Consider the following 20,237-nt stretch of genomic DNA (forward strand, 5'->3'; position numbering starts at 1 on the left):
AAAGCCGACTATTTTTTCTAATATTTGAAAAACCAATGTTTAAAAAGCTTCTATTGCACACCTTTTCACATTTTAGCTAGCAGAGTTCAGGACTTGATGGAAACATAACGAAGGGCTCAGAATGTACTCATCGCAGACTGAGCCCATATGGTCACTGGTGGGGAGAGAAAGCTAGCAAACCTATGCAGGTGGCCCTGGGAGACACCGTCCCCCGCCGGGCCACCAGGCGCCCGCGCACGCGCACGCGCACAGCCGCGCTCAGGCTCTGAGGGCCGGTCGAGGGAGGCGGGGCTCCCGGGGCGCGTGCGCGGCGGCCTGAGCGGCGGGCCCCTCCCTTAGCGGGGGTGCGCGGCGCGGAGGACCGCACGGAAAAGGGGAAGTCAGGTGGCCGCCGCCGCCGCCGCCGCCGCCGCGGTTTGTCGCTAGAAGGAAGATGGCGGATCTGGAGGAGCAGTTGTCTGATGAAGAGAAGGTAAGAGCCGCGGGGGCGGCGGCGCGGGCCTTCAGGAGCCGGCTCAGCCCTGGCTTGTGCGCCCGGAGTCGGGTCGCTGGGGAAGCATTGGCCCGCAGCGGGCGGTGCCCTCGGCTGCCCTTCCTCCCCCCTTCCTCACTGCGCCCAGTGCCTGCCCCCGTCCGTCACCCGAGGCCCCGCGCGGGGGCAGGTCTCAGCCAGGCCTACTCACTCCGCTCCTTGTAGGGTGTGTGCTCCGAAAATAGGAAAGGGGAGCCAGGCGGCGGCGGGCGGGGGCGGGGGCGCGGGCGCCGGGGAGGGCGGCGGCCGCCCGGGACCCTCTCCTGTTACCCGGCCGCGGGGCCTGCGCCGGGAGCTGGGGGCCGGGGGCCGGGGACCGGGGACCGGGGGCGCAAAGGGGTCTGCGTCCCGGCTTGGGAGCGGCCCAAGGGCAGTGCCCAGAGCGGCAGCCTGGCCTGTGAGTGTAGCGGCGGGTGAGGGGAAGGGAAAAATTGCTTAGGAAGCAGACCTTCAGTTCTCCCTTCTACTTCCCCCTCCCCAAAGCAAAATGCTTCCTTTTCTGATTCTCTACGTTTTATGCTTTTTTTTTTCCTTTCCCCATGGAGGCCTGTCTCTCTCCCGCCCGCCCGCCCTCTCACTTCGTGGCTCTAGCTTTAGGCTTTGCAGCTCCCATGTTCCTCAAGAGGCAGTGGAGTTGCTCACAAAAAGACGACCCCCTCCCCATAGTTGTTTTCTATCCACGTTGGCAGCAGCCCCCCCGGGGGGCGATTTGATGGCACCTTACCTTCCTGCTAGGACTTCTTCCGAAGAGGGGAAATTGTGCAAGTCCTTTTACTGTATGTTAGATGCTGTGACAACACTGGAACCAGGTGAACGACATAAGTTCTCAGATATTTAAAACGAGAAATCGAATAATTCATTGAACTGTTGCTCTTTTACACTCTCCTTTCCTTTGGCTTTTGCGAACGTCCGGTTCCCGAGGGTAGTGGGGTAGGGGAGAACTCTGCTAATTTTGACAGTTTCTCGGAAAGGAACCTGAGGTTTCTCAAACTTAGAAGTACTCCCGAAGTAACTGACAGACACGAATGAGTTAGTTGCAGGGTTGGAAATGCTCTTTAACTCTTCGTTAAAGTGTGCTTCATTTTTAAGTTCCAAAGCTGTATAGCCAATGCAGGAAAATACAAGTACCTTTAGGTACGTTGTGGTGGTTAACAGATCCTCACGTAAGTTTGAGGATATTTTCAATTTGGACCCTCTGCTCTAGATGTTTTTATATACTGTATTCTTGCACTGAAAGAGAAGGTTCCGTCCCATTCCCGATGTGAATGGGCAGAAGTCAATCTCATCTTTATTTTGGAAATATTTTTTCCTCTTGTGCTCTTTGGTGAAAGTGATAATACAGCAACAAAATGGGGGTGAGCAACATCTCCATAACCCCCAGTAGGCAGATCCCTGTATCCAGAAAAGTTGCTGTGCAGTATTCACGTCTACAGTCTTGGTAAATAACCCAAAGTAGCTGTCCGAAAATGCACTGGAGTGCACAAACACATATTTAAAATTGAGTTGTGCTAAAAAGTTTAAAAAGAGATTGTCACGTTTTTATTTTACCATTCTTAAGTCGTAATTAGTAGTTGCTCAAGTGGCTAGAAATTTAGCTGAAGAGAGAATACTGTGTGGGAGTTAATATAGACCTGCCATGTGTTGTAAAGGCCTAAAATTAAAAAGCTTTTAAAAAATGGGTTTACAAAATTCCTTATTATCCAGCAGTCTCAGGGCACTAAGCTTCATGAGGAGGAGTGAGGAGGTTGTGTGTCTTCAAGCTTGCGCCGCCTACTAGCAAAATGTTTTATGGGTAAATTAGTGAAAATTCTAATTTGATTTTTGGTGTTTTGTAAGAATATTCTGTAGATATTATACATATAAATTTCATCACTATATTTACTAATTAAAAAACTGACAGAACTTTTGGGGTAAATGCAAGTAACCAGTTAAGTGAAATTTTAACGTTCTTGTCACTTTAGATATCTAAAGGTATTTTTCATTTTGGGGTGGAGGATGTGTCCAGTATGGGATCAGAAACAGAGAGGACTTGAAAGTGATATATTAATATTTCTCTTTCTACCGTCTTTTTGGTAATTTTCAAAAATAAGTTCTCAAGCTGGACACAGTGGTTTGCACCTGTAATGCCAGCTACTCTGGATGCCAAATGCGGAGAATTGCTTGAGCCTAGAAGTTGTAAACCAGTTGGGCAACATAGTGAGACCTCATCTCTAAAAAATAATAAGTTTTAAGTTTTCGAAATTTCCATTCTAGATTGCAAATCTAAGAAAGGGAAGCTGTTAAGATGTATCTAGTACTATACTTTATATATGCTTGGCTGAGTTAGATACATTCATTACTTAATTTGTTTTAAGAGGTAGTTGTCCTACTACCATTTCACAGATGAGTAGAGTGAAGTTCAAAAGCTTTTAGTAGGCCGGGCGCGGTGGCTCAAGCCTGTAATCCCAGCACTTTGGGAGGCCGAGGCGGGTGGATCACGAGGTCAAGAGATCGATACCATCCTGGTCAACATGGTGAAACCCCGTCTCTACTAAAAATATAAAAAATTAGCTGGGCGTGGTGGCGCGTGCCTGTAATCCCAGCTACTCGGGAGGCAGAGGCAGGAGAATTGCCTGAACCCAGGAGGCGGAGGTTGCCGTGAGCCGAGATCGCGCCATTGCACTCGAGCCTGGGTAATGAGTGAAACTCCGTCTCAAAAAAAAAAAAAAGCTTTTAGTTTACTCAAGGACAGTGCCTGCCCAAGATGAAGGTGGTATGTAAAGTTTGTCTTAGTCCGAGGTTGATATTCTTGTGACATTATCCTCTCTTAAACAGAATTGGTAAGAACCTCTTCTGGTTTTGTCTCATCGTTTTTAATTTGTTGACAGCTTATTTTGAAAAAGGAGAAACATTGGTTCTAACTTGTTTTGTTTGTTTGTTTGTTTTTTTAGACAGGGTCTCAGTCTGTCACCCAGGCTGGAGTGCAGTAATGATCAGAGCTCACTGCAACCTCAGCCTCCTGGGCTCAGGCAGTCCTCTCACTTCAGTCTCCCCAAGTAGCTGGGAGTACAGGCAGGCATGTCACCACACCCAGCTAATTAAAAAAAATTTTTTTTACAGAGACAAGGCCTCACTATGTTGTCCAGGCCAGTCTCAAACTGCTGGCTCAAGCTGTCTTCCCACTTGTGCCCCTTAAAGTGCTGGGATTACAGGCATGAACCATTATTCCTGGCCCTTTTTTTAAAAGTAAATATTGTAAATACCAAATAGTGTTAGGTTCTAAATTTTTGTCTTGATCATTTTAGAATAAAGCTTATTCTTAACACATTTAAATGTTTTATGCTACTGGTAGGAAGCATTTTAGAAATTAATGTAGAATAATAGCTTTACTTTTTAAAATCGTATGCAATTGCTTTTTGAGGGTACCACCATGAAGTTTAATAACCTTTTCTCCTTTGGCCACTGGGTTAATGGGAAATCAATTTAGCTGAAGAAGCATAATGAATTTTTTTAAAGCTCTTAACTTGCTATAGTGTGTCCCATAGACTTTTTTTTACATAAAGAAACCATAGGCCAAAATTATTTTCATTCCTGGGTCAGCTGTCTTGTACAGTAAAACAATTTTGTGAATTTGAATTTTTATGAAATTGTGGTGTCAGGCTCAAATGAAAAGAACCATTCTGAAACCTCTCTCTGGATGAGAAAGTCAAGTTCCAGATGGAATTTACTTAGTTACTGATAGGAAAGGATATTTTTTTCTTCCTGTAACCCTTTACCGCAGTAATCAGAATAATTCATCCAGTAGCTTCAACTTTTAGGTATTTGCAGATGTCTCCCAGGTACACAGCTGTAGCACTAACTTATTTCCTGATTACTGGTCAGATTTTTATCTGTTAGTCATGTTCACTGGAGATGGTTAATTAGATATGTTCAAATGGAGCTTGCCTAAAAGTAAATTTATAAACTCCCTTCTTTCCTCTCACACAAAGGGGAGTATAGTCTGTCTTCTCTTGCTCATTTTTCTCTTTATATCTTTATTCCCATTATTCCAGTCATCTTGGTTTTTAATTTCGGGTTTATTCTAACTTTTTTTGTCCCCATACCTTACAATCGATTGGTAAAATTTGTCACTTCCATAATCAAAGTGTGTATGTATTATACAGATAACTTATTTATTGCTTGAAAAGTTAGTTCATTTATATTAATACTTGGTTTGTTATCTCTGCATTAACCTGATTATTAAATAATATTTGGTAACAAAATTTCACTATACAAACAGAGTGGAACTTGATTATGCTCGTTCTGTGCCAACAGTTAAGAAGTCAAGAAAAGTGTCTCACATCTGTTCTTTCCCTTCCATTATATTTGCCACTGTTAGGCTTTTACTAGAAAGTTTCTAGACTGATCCCTCCTGTTTCCTGTATCTAAGCCATGCTTTATTATGTAATTTCTCTACCCTCAAAATTTTAGTGCCTGGATCCTCCATTGTCTTTATAAGGAAGCCCAGCTCTTGAAATGGTTCATGGCCTTGTATTCCATTTTAACCAATAAATAGTTCTGACATTTCCAATATATATTGTTACTTAATTATGCTGTGAATTTAGACTTTAGAGATCTGCATACTAGTCCTTTTCTTTTTCTTTCTTTCTTTCTTTTTTTTTTTTTTTTTTCCGAGACAGATTCTCACTGTGTCACCCAGGCTGGAATGCAATGGCATGATCTCGGTTCACTGCAACCTCTGCCTCCCAGGCCCAAGCAATTCTCCTATCTTAGCCTCCTGAGTAACTGGGACTACAGGCACATGCCTGCATGCCTGGCTAATTTTTTTATGTTTTTACTAGAGATGGGGTTTCACCATTTTGCCCAGGCTGGTCTGAACTAAACTCAGGTGATCTGCCCACCTTGGCCTCCCAAAGTGCCGGGATTATAGGCATGAGCCACCACGTCCAGCCACCGGTCCATTTCTAGCACCTCAGGTAAATTATTTAATCTCTCAGCCTCAGTTTGCTCTGCAATGTTAGAATGTGGTAGTAAGTACCTTCATTAAGTTGTTATAAGTCTAAATGGGCTTGGCATGTAATAAGCACACAATAAAATTAGTAGTTATTTTTCTCTACTAGTGACTTTTCATCTACTTTGAGTATTGGTATTGCTCCCAGGTGTGTCCCCTTTTTTGAAACATGAAAATCTCAGTCATTCCTCAAGATTTAGCCTAAATTACACAGCTACTTTAGTCTCTCATCTGAACTCTACAAGACATCATCAGTATTAAATACAATTTTACATAATGGTTATTTGCTTACCCCTTTTCCCTTTTCTATTGGAATTCCTAAGTGCAGAAATAACGTCATCTTTAGCATATATCATTACTCTATGTGTGATGAATAGGATGGCTCTGTCTGCAGTTTATATACTTCTCCCTCAGTGGCTTCAGAAATTTTGTGTATGTAAAACCTATGTAAGCTGCCATTGTATTTCATAATATTTAATGAAAAATTAGAAATGTTCTTATTGGCTGGGCACTGTGGCCAGCACTGTAATCGCAGCACTTTGGGAAGCTGAGGCAGGTGGATCACCTGACGCCAGGGGTTTGAGACCAACCTGGCCAACATGGTGATACCATGTCTCTTACTAAAAATACAAAAAATTAGCTGGGTGTGGTGTCACACACCTGTAATCCCAGCTACTTGGGAGGCTGAGGCAGGAGAATGGCTCGGACCGGGGAGGCGGAGCTTGCAGTGAGCCATGATCATGCCACTGCACTCCAGCCTGGGTGATAGAGCAAGACCCTGTCCCAAAAAGTTAAAAAAAAAAAAGTTATTAATTAATGAGAAAGTAAACTCAAGCAGTAAGCTATTATGTGGACAATATTCATTCCTAATTACATTCTGTAGATGAATGATGTTATTTCACCAGTAAAATGTAAAAATTCCTGTTGCAGACAGGAACTTGATAGCAACTATAACATTAGTGGAGTTTTTCAGACTTTGCACATTAAAGTAAATTTGTAGTAAATTTTCAGTGCATTTGGAAGCCATTTTGTGTAAAATAAGAGTAGTTGAATAGATGGAATAGTGCATGTTAGTGTGAGAACACAGATAGGAAAACAGAGCAGATAATCTAAAATAATTTTTAAGGTTGAAAAGCATGATGGCAGAACTTGACCCGTGGTTCCATGCTGTGACCTAAAAGCCTAATCAGTCACCTGAAGCAAAAATTTGTTAAAGTGATTATAGCAATAATTTGTTAAGAGATTAATGCATATCAAAGACAATGAGGTCTTTGTCTTCTCAAAACGACTCTTCGAACAAGTTCCATAAAAATCCTCATGGTTGTTGTCAAAAGAGGAGTATTTCATAAATTTTATTTTGAGAGTTAAGTGTAGTTTTATTCCTGCTCTTATGACATATTTACATGTTTGACTATGCGTGTAATGGCTGAGAACTTAAACATTCTAATTCACAGTGTTTCTACTGAAAATGACTTTTGAAAACCAATTATCTCCATTTATGTACCAGATATACTGTATTTCACTGATTTCAGTATTGATACTTTTTTATATTTTAAGATTTCTGAAATCAGGCTGCATTGTACAATCAATGGCTTGTGATATTTCATTGGAGGCATTTTTCCTTTGTTAGTGGTACATAAAGTTATGCATCTTATATTGGTTGTAAATCAGGATAGGCAAGGAAATAATTCAGTAACAAACATCCTAAAATCTCAGCACAAGAGTGTTGAACTTAGGGACTTTATACTGCATCTCATTCATTCCATGTATGTGTAGTATGGGTCAGCAGAGAGCCCTGCTCAGTGAAGTCAGCCTTCCAACCAGTTAGAGAGCTTCCATCTAAACTTTTTTCTCAGTCACTGCAGTGGTGGGAAGAAAATGGAATGAATTGCACACTGGTTTTTAATGGTCCCCTTAAAGGAGCTCTTGTTACTTCTGCTCAGATTTCAGTTAGTTAAAGCAAGTTACATGCATAGACCTAAGTTCAGAAAGGTCAGGGAAGAAGAGGAGAATTGGAATATTTGTGAATAGCAGTAATGACAGCACAGATTAAGTTTTTTATTCACTGAAGTGTAGCGATCACCTGGAAGGTAGATACAGTGCACAACCGTAGATTCAGATGAATTGGACATACATAGCATGCATACTATATTGGGTCTAAAAATTTAGAAGACAGAAAAGTTACCTCTGCCTAGGGGTGTGGTAAACATCAGTTGGGGTCAAGCTCATACCACAGAGCACAACATAGGGAAAAATAACAGAAAAGTGGGAACGAGCAGGCAGTGAGTTTTGTGTAAAAAGAATTCAGTTAACCTGAGCGCTGTGGCTACTACCTGTAATCCGAGTACTCTGGGAGGCCGAGGCAGGAGGATCACCTGAGATCGGGAGTTTGTGACCAGCCTGACCAGCATGGAGAAACCGCGTCTCTACTAAAAATTCAAAAAATTAGCTGAATGTGATGGCACACGCCTGTAATGCCAGCTACTCAGGAGGCTGAGGCAGGAGAATCACTTGAACCTGGGAGGCAGAGGTTATGGTGAGCTGAGATCGCACCGTTGCACTCAGGCCTGGGCAACAAGAGCAAAACTCTGTCTCAAAAACAGAAAAAAAAAAAGCAGTTAAATAATTGGGTGTCTATCTTTGGTACTTTTAAAATAAGAGATGCAAAGGTGAATTTTGCTTTTTAACGGCTCAGTGGCAGAGTTTTTCAACCTCAGCACTGTTGATAGTTTGGGCCAGATATTGTGGGGCAGGTGGATATCCTGTGCATTGTAAGATGTTTAGCAACATCCTTGGCGCACGTGATACGTGACTACTACCACCCAGGTTTACCAATCCAAAAGGTCTCCTGGTGGACAGATTCACCCCTGGTTGAGACCCATGGGTCTGGATAAGTTAGATCTAGCAAGAACAGTTGAGAACCTGGCTTACATGGACTTTAGGACCTGGTTTAAAATCATCCCACAAGAAATGGAGGGAAAAAAAGATTTCTAATAGATTTTAGAGTTGGAATCAGCAAGACTTGGTAGATAAGGTGTGAGTCAGAGGTTAAGGTCTGGATGACTGGGAATTGATACCACTGGTAACAACTAGAGAACACAGGAAAGAAGATACACAGCTGGGAGGAATAATGGTGAATTTAGTTTTGGTTGTACTGAGTTTGAGATGCTAGTAAATGTCTATGTGAAAATGCCTAGCAGATACGGAGTTAGAGAAACGGAGCTTGGAAAAGAGGTCAGCTTCAGAGATTATATAGAGATTTGAGAATCCTTTTCGTGGCTTAAAGCGAGATGGGATAAGCCCTTTAGGACAAAAAGCTTAGACGTAGGAAAGAGAGGGCAGGAAGCATATACTTAATACTTTGAATTGAGGAATAAGAGGAAGACAGAGACATAAGGTGTGGAGAAACCCTTGAAGTCAAAGTGTTACCTATTGATTGCTAACACAGAGTAGGTGCTCAGTTCACAGAATGTGAAGAGAATTTCAAGAAAAAGCAGTGCTTAGTGTTGCAGAGATTAAGGCCTATGAGATTGAAAAAAACCTTTGGATTTAAGAGAAAGGAAGAAGAAATAAATTATACCTACTCTGTGCTGGGAACTTCAACATGTATTCTCTCTATTAATTGTCAGAATAACCTTGTTCTTATCTTCATTTTCCAGATAGGAAACTGGTACGATTAAGACTATTTAAGTGGCGGACTAAGGATTAGTGGCCGTCAAGAGAACCGTTTTACTAGTCTTTGGAGCAAGGAGTGGAGAGACATAAGCCAGATAACTGGGGTCTGTGATAAAAATTATGTATGTGTTTTCCCTTTTCCAGAAACGGCCTTTCAATCTTGTCTGCATTGTAAACTACTCATGTTTGGATAACCAGACTCACGGACTTTCTCCTCTTCTTTTCTATTCTGACCTATCTCTGCTCCCTAAGCAATTTGTAGTTATCTTTCTTATAACGTTTACCAGTTTTAATAGATTTACCTGCTGTCCTTATTTCCTGTGTTCTTCAGGGCCAGGCTGTATGTCTCATCATCTTTGTAATTTCAGTAGAGCGCCTAGCATGTATTAGATAAGTGGTTTTCAACTATGGTTGCACATTAGAATCACCTGAAGACTATATAAACAAAATGAATGCACAGGCTCCTCTTGTGGGTGAGGTCTGAAGTGTCTATAATTCCTTGTTTTTGTTGTTGTTGGTGGTTTTTGTTTTTTAAAAAGCTTCCCAGGTGATCTGAATGTGAGTCACATAGTATCACTGTATTAACGGCTCAATAAATGTTGACTAAAAGATGAGTGGAGACAGTAAGTACAAATTATTCTAGAAAAAACATTTGGTAGTGAAACAAAAGAGAAAAATATGTATTACTTCAATTTTTTCCTGCTATTTCATTTTAAGGATACTTTTTAGGGTATATCAGGGAAATGATTCAGAGGGGAAAAGGAAATTGAAAATGTAAGCTAAAGAATAGTTTACATACCTTATCCTTTTTCAATTGATGATAATGCCTACTTTGGATTCATGGGTTTCTTCATATTTTAAATAAATGGTAAAAGCATATTTAAAGAAGAATCAATGTTGAATTCAGTAGATGACCCAGTTTTAGGTTAAGTGCTATGAGCCCTGTTTTTAATTACCAATCAAAATGATAATTATAAAGGAAAAAAATTTTAAGGAAAACTTACTAAAACAAATAACCACTCTTAAGTGTACCCATGTTAAAATAAATTCACCTAAACACAGACACGCAATAGTGATCACTCGGTCATAAACTATTTAAATGTCATAAAGTTCAAAAAAGTGGGTTTTTTCCCTCCTGTTTTACCTCTAATTCTCAAGAAGACGTAGTCATTTTTTAGAGAGTTGTGGAAAACAGCTTCAAATAATTCTTTTAGTTGAAGTGGAAAAGTGCATCAATAGCTCCTTTAATTTTACTACTAGTGTCTAAAGCAGTGACTCATTTTGATGTTACATTTTCTTGAGAATCAGGTAAAACCTATAATTCATTTCTCAAGAAGACTAGACACCTCAAATTTTACATCTGAGGTCCCTTATAGGGTATGGGTGGAGTATCTGGTTACCCTTCAGAATCACCTGGAAAGATTTTCTAAAATATAGATTTCTAGATCCCCATTCTCAGGAGATAGATTCACTGAGTCTGGAATGGAGGGTGGGAAGCTGTATTTTTCTCAAGCTTACCAGGTGAGTCTGACAGCCATCTATATCTGAATAATTCCTACCTTAATATCTCCTTCCTTGATGATGTTGGCCCATAGCTATGTGGCATGCTGTTCAGCATGTGGAAATTATAGGGGCTGTAGGTAGGATTCTCAGATAAAATACCAATGCCTCAGTAAATTTGAATTTAAGCTAAATGGTGAGTCATTTTTAGTATAGGTATTTCCCATGATAAGTATACCTTCAGGCTGCTGGTGAGTGCAGGGTCCTTTGCCTCTAAATTTTATGGCTCCAGATGGCTATTTGGGGGTTTTGTTTTGTTTTGTTTTTTTGGTGGTGTGTATGTGTGTACATGTATGTCTATGTGCTCTCACACACATACGTCTGCTTTTTATACTTTCTTTATTTTTTCACTTAAGCTTTAAAACAATTTTTAAATTTTTGTCAGTTTACCATTTTTATAGCTGCTTTGGTGAGGACTCCATTTCCTATTAAGGAATTGTTTTCTTCAGACAATTTTAAAATCTCGTAGAACTCAGGTTTTACTTTAGTGTTTGAAAACATGGGGTTGGGCACGGTGGCTCACGCCTGTAATCCCAGCACTTTGGGAGGTTGAGGCGGGTGGATCACGAGGTCATGAGATCGAGACCTTTCTGGTCAACAAGGTGAAACCCCGTCTCTACTAAAAATACAAAAAATTAGCTGGGCATGGTGTCGTTTGCCTGTAATCCCAGCTACTCAGGAGGCTGGGGCAGGAGAATTGCCTGAACCCAGGAGGCGGAGGTTGCAGTGAGCCGAGATCGCGCCATTGCACTCCAGCCTGGGTAGCAAGAGCAAAACTCCGTCTCAAAAAAAGAAAAAGAAAGAAAGAAAACATGTTGCCAAATGTTCAGCAAAGGCACTAGAAAAATCTGGAGAATCCATGGATATAGGCAGGGGAAGTAACATTAACTTTGCCAGCTATTTCTGTAATTGTTGTAATTATTGATAACCCACAGTAAACTGTCACGTTGTACCCTCATGTTCTAGATGATAATTATAAAACTGAAGTAGCCCTACCAATTGCTTGTGACTTCCAGGGATAAATATATCTTGAAGATGTGGCATAGGCTGAAGGAACCCAGTCACCTCTATCTGTGGCATTTCACCATGGAGCTTGTCTTTGCTTGAGAAAGGTACAATCTGTATCATTAAAGCACAGAGTGACACAATTGATTACAAGGCAGAAAGATCTATGTGAAGCTTATGTTCACCCAGCTCTCCTTCCCTTTGTTCTCTTTTCCTGATAAGTTTTTCAGTCTTATTTAACAGTGTAGGTGTAAGATTGTACATTTCCAAATTCCATATTCCAAGTATCATAAGCCATTAGAGGTAGTAGATGTTTTGCACTCACTACTCTTTTTGAGGTATCACCCAAGGCCAGAAGCAGCAGTTCAAAAAGCTGCTGATATCTGCCTGGTTCATCAGGATATCCCATAATGATACCAAGGCTTTTGATCACAGCTTTTCATACCAAATATGCCTTACCTTCCATTTAAGGAGGACCAGGGAGTTAGGAACTTCTTGAGGAAAGGATTTAGCCACAGTAGTATCCTTTCTGGGTCTTTGTGAGTCACCATTTCTTACCACTGTGGTAAATGTTTGGCTTCTGCACATATTGGTCCAACATGATGTGTGAACGCCATAACACCAGTTAGTATCATTTACCTTGGCTCTTTATTTGGCCTCTTGATCATGCTGGAAAGAATGTGGAGAAGCTGATTTTTCTTTTCAGATTCAAGATGTAGGCATGTTGTATACAATATGAGGGTATCAGGATCTCTGTCTTTGCCAGAAGCACATCAAGAACAATGTATGGCAAGCAGTGTCCAAGCATCAGCACAAGGGGTTTTTCACTGCAGTCTGAGACACTTCTGATCCTAAATAACATCTGCTGACATTTGACAAAAGGAAAGTAGTACTTTGTGGAAAGCAGAAGACAGTTTCCTGTGGGGTTTGTCAAAATGAACTGTGCTTTTATTTGATGAAGAAAATAGCATTCTTTTCTTCCTCTCCTGGGGAAGGTACTGGAGAATTCTCTTTAAGAATAGTGGAATCAGGCTGGGCACAGTGGCTCATGCCTGTAATCCCAGCACTTTGGGAGGCTGAGTTTGGGGGATCACTTAAGGTCAGGAGTTCAGGACCATCCTGGCCAACATGGTAAAACATCATCTCTCCTAAAAATTTAAAAATTAACCAGGTGTGGTGGTTCTCACGTGTAATTCCAGCTACTTGGAAGGCTGAGGGAGGAGGAGAATCACTCGAGCCTAGGAGGTGGAAGTTGCAGTTAGAGGGAATGGTGCCACTACACTGCAGCCTGGGCAACACAGCGAGAGGAACCCCCCCCCCAAAAAAATAAATAAATAAATAAATAGTGGGATCAATGTTACCTGGTTTTGAAAGATGAATATCCTGGGTTTTTTTTTTTTTCCCCCCTTACCAGGGCTGAATTCTGTTCACTTTCTTCAGAGTCTTCCAGGGATTCCAAAGAAGGTTGAATGGAATCACAAACTACCAAATGGCAAAGTGTTCATTTTTTAGGTTGGCCATTTTAGGTCTTCTAATTTGCTCCATCAAAGACCATTTCTCACTATTTAATAAATTTTATCTTCCGATTTGTATACTAATAAGGAGTTCTTTCTCTACAGGTTGAGGAGTAGAGAAGAGTGAAGGGGAATTGCCTATAATTGATATAAGAGCTTTTAAGTCATTTTCTTTTACTCCACTTAGCAATATCCACAAAATCTTTCCCAGTTACTTGATCACTTTCAAAGTCTTTAGTAGATTTGCAATAAATAGGAGGGTTTTTTTTTGTTTTTGAGACAGGGTCTTGCTCTGTCAGCCAAGCTGGAGTGTAGTGGCGCAGTCGTGGTTCACTGTATCCTTGACCTCCCAGGTGTGAGTGATCCTCCCATCTCAGCCTCCCAAGTTGCTGGGACCACAGGTGCTCACCGCCATGCCTGGCTAATTTTTTAAAAAATTTTTTGCAGAGACATGGTCTCAGTGTGTTGACCAGGCTGGCCTCAAGTAATCCTCCCATCCCAGCCTCTCAAAGAGTTGGGATTTTATAGGTGTGAGCCATGGCACCTGGCCAAATTGGAAGTTTTAAAATGTTTGTTATCCCATATCTCAAAGTTCTGATCATTGTTTTCATCTGAGGTATTTATTGATGTAAATTTGCATTCTTCAGTAAAATTTAGTTATAGAAGTTTAGAGCACTCAAGAGGTTTGACTGGCTTCTGAATTTCAGGGCTCAGTTTGTAATTTTTTCGTTCTTATAAAGGAACTTTGTTTTCTGCAGCCTTCAGACTGGCTCAGATCCTGTATGTCAGCCACTTCTCTCCTCCCTTCACATTCATTGGCTAATAGGAAACTAGATAACCACACTTGTAAATTTATGTCTGAAATAAAAATAATATGATCTGTGAAGAATCTCATGCCCTTCTAATGCTTGGACTATATGTCAGCTTATTTTCTTGCTTAAAACATATTTTTAAGTATCTGAATTCTTTGCTTCCTGTGTGCCTTGATATATCCCCAATTACGTATCTTAAATTCAAGCTTCACCGGTAAGTGGTATCTTGTTTTAATGGCCTCCTCTTCACTCCATTGGTTAGGGAGGGATTCTTGACCTGGAATTGTGGGGTTGACAGAACATATAAAACCTGACACTGGATCAGGTGTGGTGGCTCATGCCTGTGATCCCAGAACTTTGGGAGGCTGAGGCAGGCGGATCACGAGGTCAGGAGTTCGAGACTAGCCTGACCAATATGGTGAAACCCCATTTATACTGAAAATGCAAAAATTAGCCAGGCATAGTGGCGCACTCCTGTAGTTACAGCTACTCGGGAGGCTGAGGCAGAAGAATCACTTGAACCCGGGAGGCAGAGGTTGCAGTGAGCCGAGATCACACCACTGCACTCCAGCCTGGGCAACAGAGCGAGACTCTGTCTCAAAAAACAAAATAAAACAAATACACATGACATTGGATAGATGAAATTAACAACAGTTTATTAATCACAGATACTCAGCAGCACAAGAGAGGAGTCACAGCACACCATGCAGGCCCACATGGGAGTTGTGCTTGGGAACAGAAGGAACAGTCAGGCTGTAGGAGGCCGGTTTTTAGTAAGTATCAAGAGGGTGGAGTGATCCTTGGTTTTCAGGATGTGATCCATTCATTGTTTGATAATTGGCAGGGAACCAGACTTAGCTTGCTACTCAGGGATAAGAAGGAGTTGTGTCTGTTCCCCGTGATAAAAGATTGTTTGGCTAGGGGACTTTGTGTGTGGGAGCAGAGTGAGGAGAATTTGCAGTTAAGCCATTCAAGGCTCTCCCATTTTCCCACATGTGACATTGAGCCTTAATTTTAGGCCTTAAAGCATAGGTCTAAATAGGGCTAGCCAGTTACCAAAGGTATTTCCTAATGGTTGCTGTACTAAATAATATATCAAGAAGTTTTATTAGTGTAATTTGCTCTTAGAGTTTTCCTTTCCATATGCCCCTTTTTTTTTTTTTTTTTTTTTCTTAAGATGGGGTTTCACCATGTTGGTCAGGCTGGTCTTGAACTCCCGACCTCAGGTGATCCACCCACCTTGGCCTCCGAAGTGCTTGGATTACAGGCATGAGCTACCATGCCCAGCCTCCATATGACCTTTTCTTTTGATACTTTTCAAGGTTTAAGATATTCTGCTGCCGTGTGCAGTTTTATCACAGTAGATAAAAGATGGCCAAATCATGTATATGAAGTGGAATGGTGACAGGAAAGACAAGTGTCACCATTCCACTTCATATACATGATTTGAGATCTAATGGAGTGATAAGGCTCCAGTATATGGATATGTGGAATGAGAAAGAATGGATAGGTTGTAGGAGCTAGAACGTGGCAGAAAGATTACAAAGGTAATAGCTATTGTTTGAGTGCTTGCTCTGTACCAAGCACTTTTCTAAGTGTATTATCTCATTTACTGCTAGAGAGGAAACTGAATTTAGTTTGCTTAAGGTCATACAGGTAGTAAGCAGTAGAGCTGTAGTCTGAATCCTTGCTTAACGTTATTTAGGAGCTTATGCTGTTAACAGTTAATACTTTACAGCCTTAGAAGAGCCTTATGTATCATGCTAATGACTTTGAAGTTAATCTTGTTGGCAGTGGGGGACCATTGGGTGATTTTAGACAGGGAAGAAACATCAGAATTTGCATTGAAAAATACCAGTCTGGTGGCAAGGTGGAAAATGAATTTTGGAGAAAGGATGAGGCCAGAGACAGGACAGCTTTATAACAATCCAGGAACAAAGTGCCTGGGTCTGAGTAAAATGGAATGGAATAAAAGAAAGGGAATGGATTTGAGCAAGAGACAAATACCCACTGATCATGTGACTGACTGTAGGAGAGAAGTGTGGAATGATTTCTAAGTAGTGGCAATAATTTGATCAGGAACAGAAGGCAATACATTTGAATGAGAAACTCAAGGTATCTTTGAGGCATTTTGATGGAGATCTCTAATAAACAAATTATAGTTAGGTAAAGGATCTTTATCTTGAGTGAGGTTACGATAGGTGTGTAGATTTGAGAGTTACTGTGTGATGATGATGATGATGATGGAAGCAATGAAAATAGATTACCTAGAGATTTATTTTATTCCTCATGAAAGAATCATCATAAAAGGTTTACGCCATATCAACTACATAAAAAGCCTAGGACTTCATCCGGAGACTTCATTCAAATTTTAATTCTGGATCTCTGCTTTCTTTTTCATAAATTAAGCGTTAATATCAGCTATATCAAAATAATCACAGATAATTTATTAGAGCCTGAGGTATAGAAGTGTTGAGAAATAATGATGCACGTCATCTCCTTTAGTTTTTACCTTTGAAAATTGATTTACAGAAGTTAAAGACAAAATCTTGGCTATGGATCATTTGCCTTTACTTATGTAAAGCTCCACATCTTAATTGCACATTGTCACCATCTTTCTCTCGTGTTGCTATTACTGATGTTTGAAGTTAGCAAGGTCAAGTGGAGGGGGAAGCATGGTATCCCAAATGAGAAGAAAGGATGTTAATGTATGGGAAGTGAACGCACTTCAGACAACACAGAAATACATGGGCATATGCCACCCTTGAACACTGGAGGGCACAAAGAAACTAACATCTATTCATTTGAAAATGTCTGTATTCTAGATCTATATTTTAGAATCCTAGGAGTGCGCTAATGCAGGCATACTTCTTATCTACTGCTATTGCTAATAAATATAAAAGCTAATATTATTTATTCACTCAAGGTCACATAGCTAATGACTAGTAGAGGTTTGAAATCCAGCCTGGTCAGTCTGGCTCCAGAGATCATACTATAAACCACTATACCAAACTGTTTTTTTATATTAGCATAAGTTTTTGTGATTTTTGAATGTAAATTATTTGAAAATTAACTGTCTACAGCAGCAGTCCCCAGCCTTTTTGGCACCAGGGATGGGTTTCATGGAAGACAATATTTCCACAGGGGCTAGTGGGGTGGGGATGGATGGGGGAATGTTTCACGATTAAATTTTTCCACCTCACATCATCAGGCATTAATTAGTTTCTCATAAGGAGCCCACAAACTGGATCCACTCGTATACACAGCTCACAATAGGGTGTGTGTTCCTATGAGAATCTCATGCTGCTACTGATCTGACAGGAGGCAGAGCTCGGGTGATAATGCTTGCCTTGCCCATTCCTCACCTCCTTCTGTGTAGTCTGGTTCCTAACAGGCCCCAGACTGATACCGGTCTGCGGCCTGGGGGTTGGGGACCCCTGATGTACAGAACTGCATAAGTGGTAATTCTCAGAATGTTCATTTCATTGAAATACTACATTCTCTAACCATTTTAAATAAATGGGAATTTATTCTTGCTTATACATTTATTCAACATGTAATCAGTAACTACTGTGTACAGAGTATGGAGCAGAAGAAACAGATTCTGCCTTGAAGGGAGATTAAATGTTTATTCAGCTAATATTTGAGGGTTCTGCTATTTGCCGGGCACCATTCTAAGTACTCTGATCTGGCAGTATATAGGCAATTTCTCCCACTCTGATTTTTTTTTTCTTCCCAGACTAAAGCCATGCTAAACTTTGAGGATTTGGAAAGCAGTGAGCCTGGAAAGTGGGCCAGTATTTTAAAAGTAAATTAAGTTAAATAGGTTTAACCATAGATGATATATCAAAAAAGTGCTCATTTGTCTTACTTTATTATAAAGTCTAAACTAGAACAGTTTGTTGTTGAGTTTCCAAAATCATGAGTTGGTTCAAATAACTGTAAACAAACAAAAGTAGATATGATTACATTTTAATTAATCAGAACTCAAGTAATTAGAATCCTATATTTAATCCAAAATTGTTTAACTTGTCTTTAAGGGGATACTGACTCATTGTGAACTGCAGGATGTCTACTAGGATTTTTTTTTTTTTGAGAGGGAGTCTGACTGTGTTGCCCAGGATGGAGTGCAGTAGTGTGATCTCGGCTCACTGCAACCTCTGCCTTCCAGGTTCCAGCAATTTTCTGCCTCATCCTCCCAAGTAGCAGGGATTACAGGCTCCTGCCACCATGCCTGGCTAATTTTCATATTTTAGTAGTGACTGGGTTTCACCATGTTGGCCAGGCTGGTCTCGAATACCTGACCTCAAGTGATCCACCTGCCTCAGCCTCCCAAAGTGTTGGGATTCCAGGCATAAGCCACCGCACCCACCCTTTTCCTCCCTCCCTCCCTCCCTTTCTCTCTTCCCTTCCCTTCCCTTCCCTTCCCTCCCTCCCTCCCTCCCTCCCTCTCTCTCTCTCTCTCTCTCTCTCTCTCTCTCTCTCTCTTTCTTTCTTTTTTTTGAGACAGAGTCTTGCTCTGTAACCCAGGCTGGAGTGCAATGGTGTGATCTTGGCTTGCTGTAATCTCCGTCTCCCAGGTTCAAGTGATTCTCCTGCCTCAGCCTCTGGAGTAGCTGGGATTATAAGTGCCCACCACCATACCTGGCTGATTTTTGTATTTTTAGTAGAGACAGGGTTTCTCCCTGTTGGCTAGGCTGGTCTCCAACCTCTGAGCTCAGGTGATCTGCCCACCTTGGCTTCCCAAAGTGCCGGGATTACAGGTGTGAGCCACTGTGCCTGGCCATGGCAAGTCTTAAAACTTAGTTGGTGAGGAGGATTAGAATATTCATTTGCTTTCACATTACTTACATTGTCATTTTCTTAGCGTTAACCAAAGCCTCTATTAAATTCTAGAATAGCATCACGAATTGCTGCCTGCTAATATTATTGAATATTTAGTACTTTCTTGAGGAAGTCACTTTTTTTTTTTTGGAATGAAATCTTGCTCTGTTGCCAGGCTGGAGTGCAGTAGTTCGATCTCAGCTCAGTGCAACCTCCAAATCCCTGGTTCAAGCTATTCTCCCGCCTCAGCCTCCCAAGTTAGCTGGGGTTACAGGCGCCTGCCACTGCACCCAGCTAAGTTTTGTATTTTTAGTAGAGACGGGGTTTCACCATGTTTGCCAGGATGGTCTCGATCTCCTGACTTCATGATCCGTCTGCCTCTGCCTCCTGAAGTGCTAGGATTACAGGGGTGAGCCACTGCGCCTGGCTGGAAGTCACGTTCTTAGAGTTACTACTTGAGTGATGACTGCTAATTTCTTTAGATACTTAACAGAAGGATTTTTGGGATTTACTACACCATAAGATGTGTTTTTTATATCTCTGGCAAAAAATAATTTATATTCTTTAAATAGGACTAAATATGTAAGATCCTTTTTTTCTTTGGTCCAGAGGGGAAAAGAAATATACTTTAGCAAATGGTACTGGAATGTTTTATTTATCCATATAACAGTATAATAATAATAAAAGCCCCATCGCACATCAGACACAAAAATCCATCCTGGGCAGATTGAAGAACTAAATACAGAGACCAAATCTTTAAAGTTAGAAAATAGGAGGAAACTACCCCAGCCTCAGAGTACAGGAATTTTTTTCCCCAGTCTTTAAATACTTGACTGTATTCAGGGCATTCTTTTACATAACTACAGTACAGTTATTCAAACTTGAAAAATTAAACATTTATACAATACTGTTATCTACAGACTCTATTCAGTTGTCACTGAAATTACATCACTAATGCACCCTACCCTCCACCCACTGGGTTCAGGATCTAAACCAGAATCACATTGAATTTTGTTGTAATTTTTCGGTCTTGCTTAATTTGGAACAGTTTCTCATCATTGTTTATTTTTCATAGCCCTAACTCTTTTAAAGAGTACAGACTAGTTATTTCGTAGGCTGTCCCTCAAGTTTAGTTTGTTTGATGTTTCCTGCTAATTAGATTCAGCCTATGAATTTTTGGCAGAAGTGTCACAGAAGTAATGTTGTGTTCTCAGTATATACTCTCGGGGGCACATGATGTCAGTTTCTCAGTTTTTCTTATTACTGTTGATAACTTTGATCATTTGGTAAAGGCGGTGTATGGCAAGTTTTCTCAATGTAAAATT

The 20,237-nt window shown here is 40.9% G+C and overlaps 1 protein-coding gene across 1 annotated transcript in view; it reads left to right on the forward strand.

Annotated features, from left to right (window-relative positions):
- Positions 1-321: 321 nt before the first annotated feature.
- The window catches only part of CAPZA2 (capping actin protein of muscle Z-line subunit alpha 2), a 54,657-nt gene continuing 34,741 nt past the window's right edge, over positions 322-20,237 (forward strand). The window contains exon 1 of the mRNA XM_002751770.6: positions 322-472. Coding sequence (XP_002751816.1) covers positions 434-472 — 39 coding nt within the window. The 5' untranslated portion in view covers positions 322-433. The remainder of the gene's footprint in view (positions 473-20,237) is intronic.

The sequence above is a fragment of the Callithrix jacchus genome, chromosome 11 (genome assembly GCF_049354715.1).
Source record: "Callithrix jacchus isolate 240 chromosome 11, calJac240_pri, whole genome shotgun sequence".
In the NCBI taxonomy this organism is placed as follows: Eukaryota; Metazoa; Chordata; class Mammalia; order Primates; family Cebidae; genus Callithrix; species Callithrix jacchus.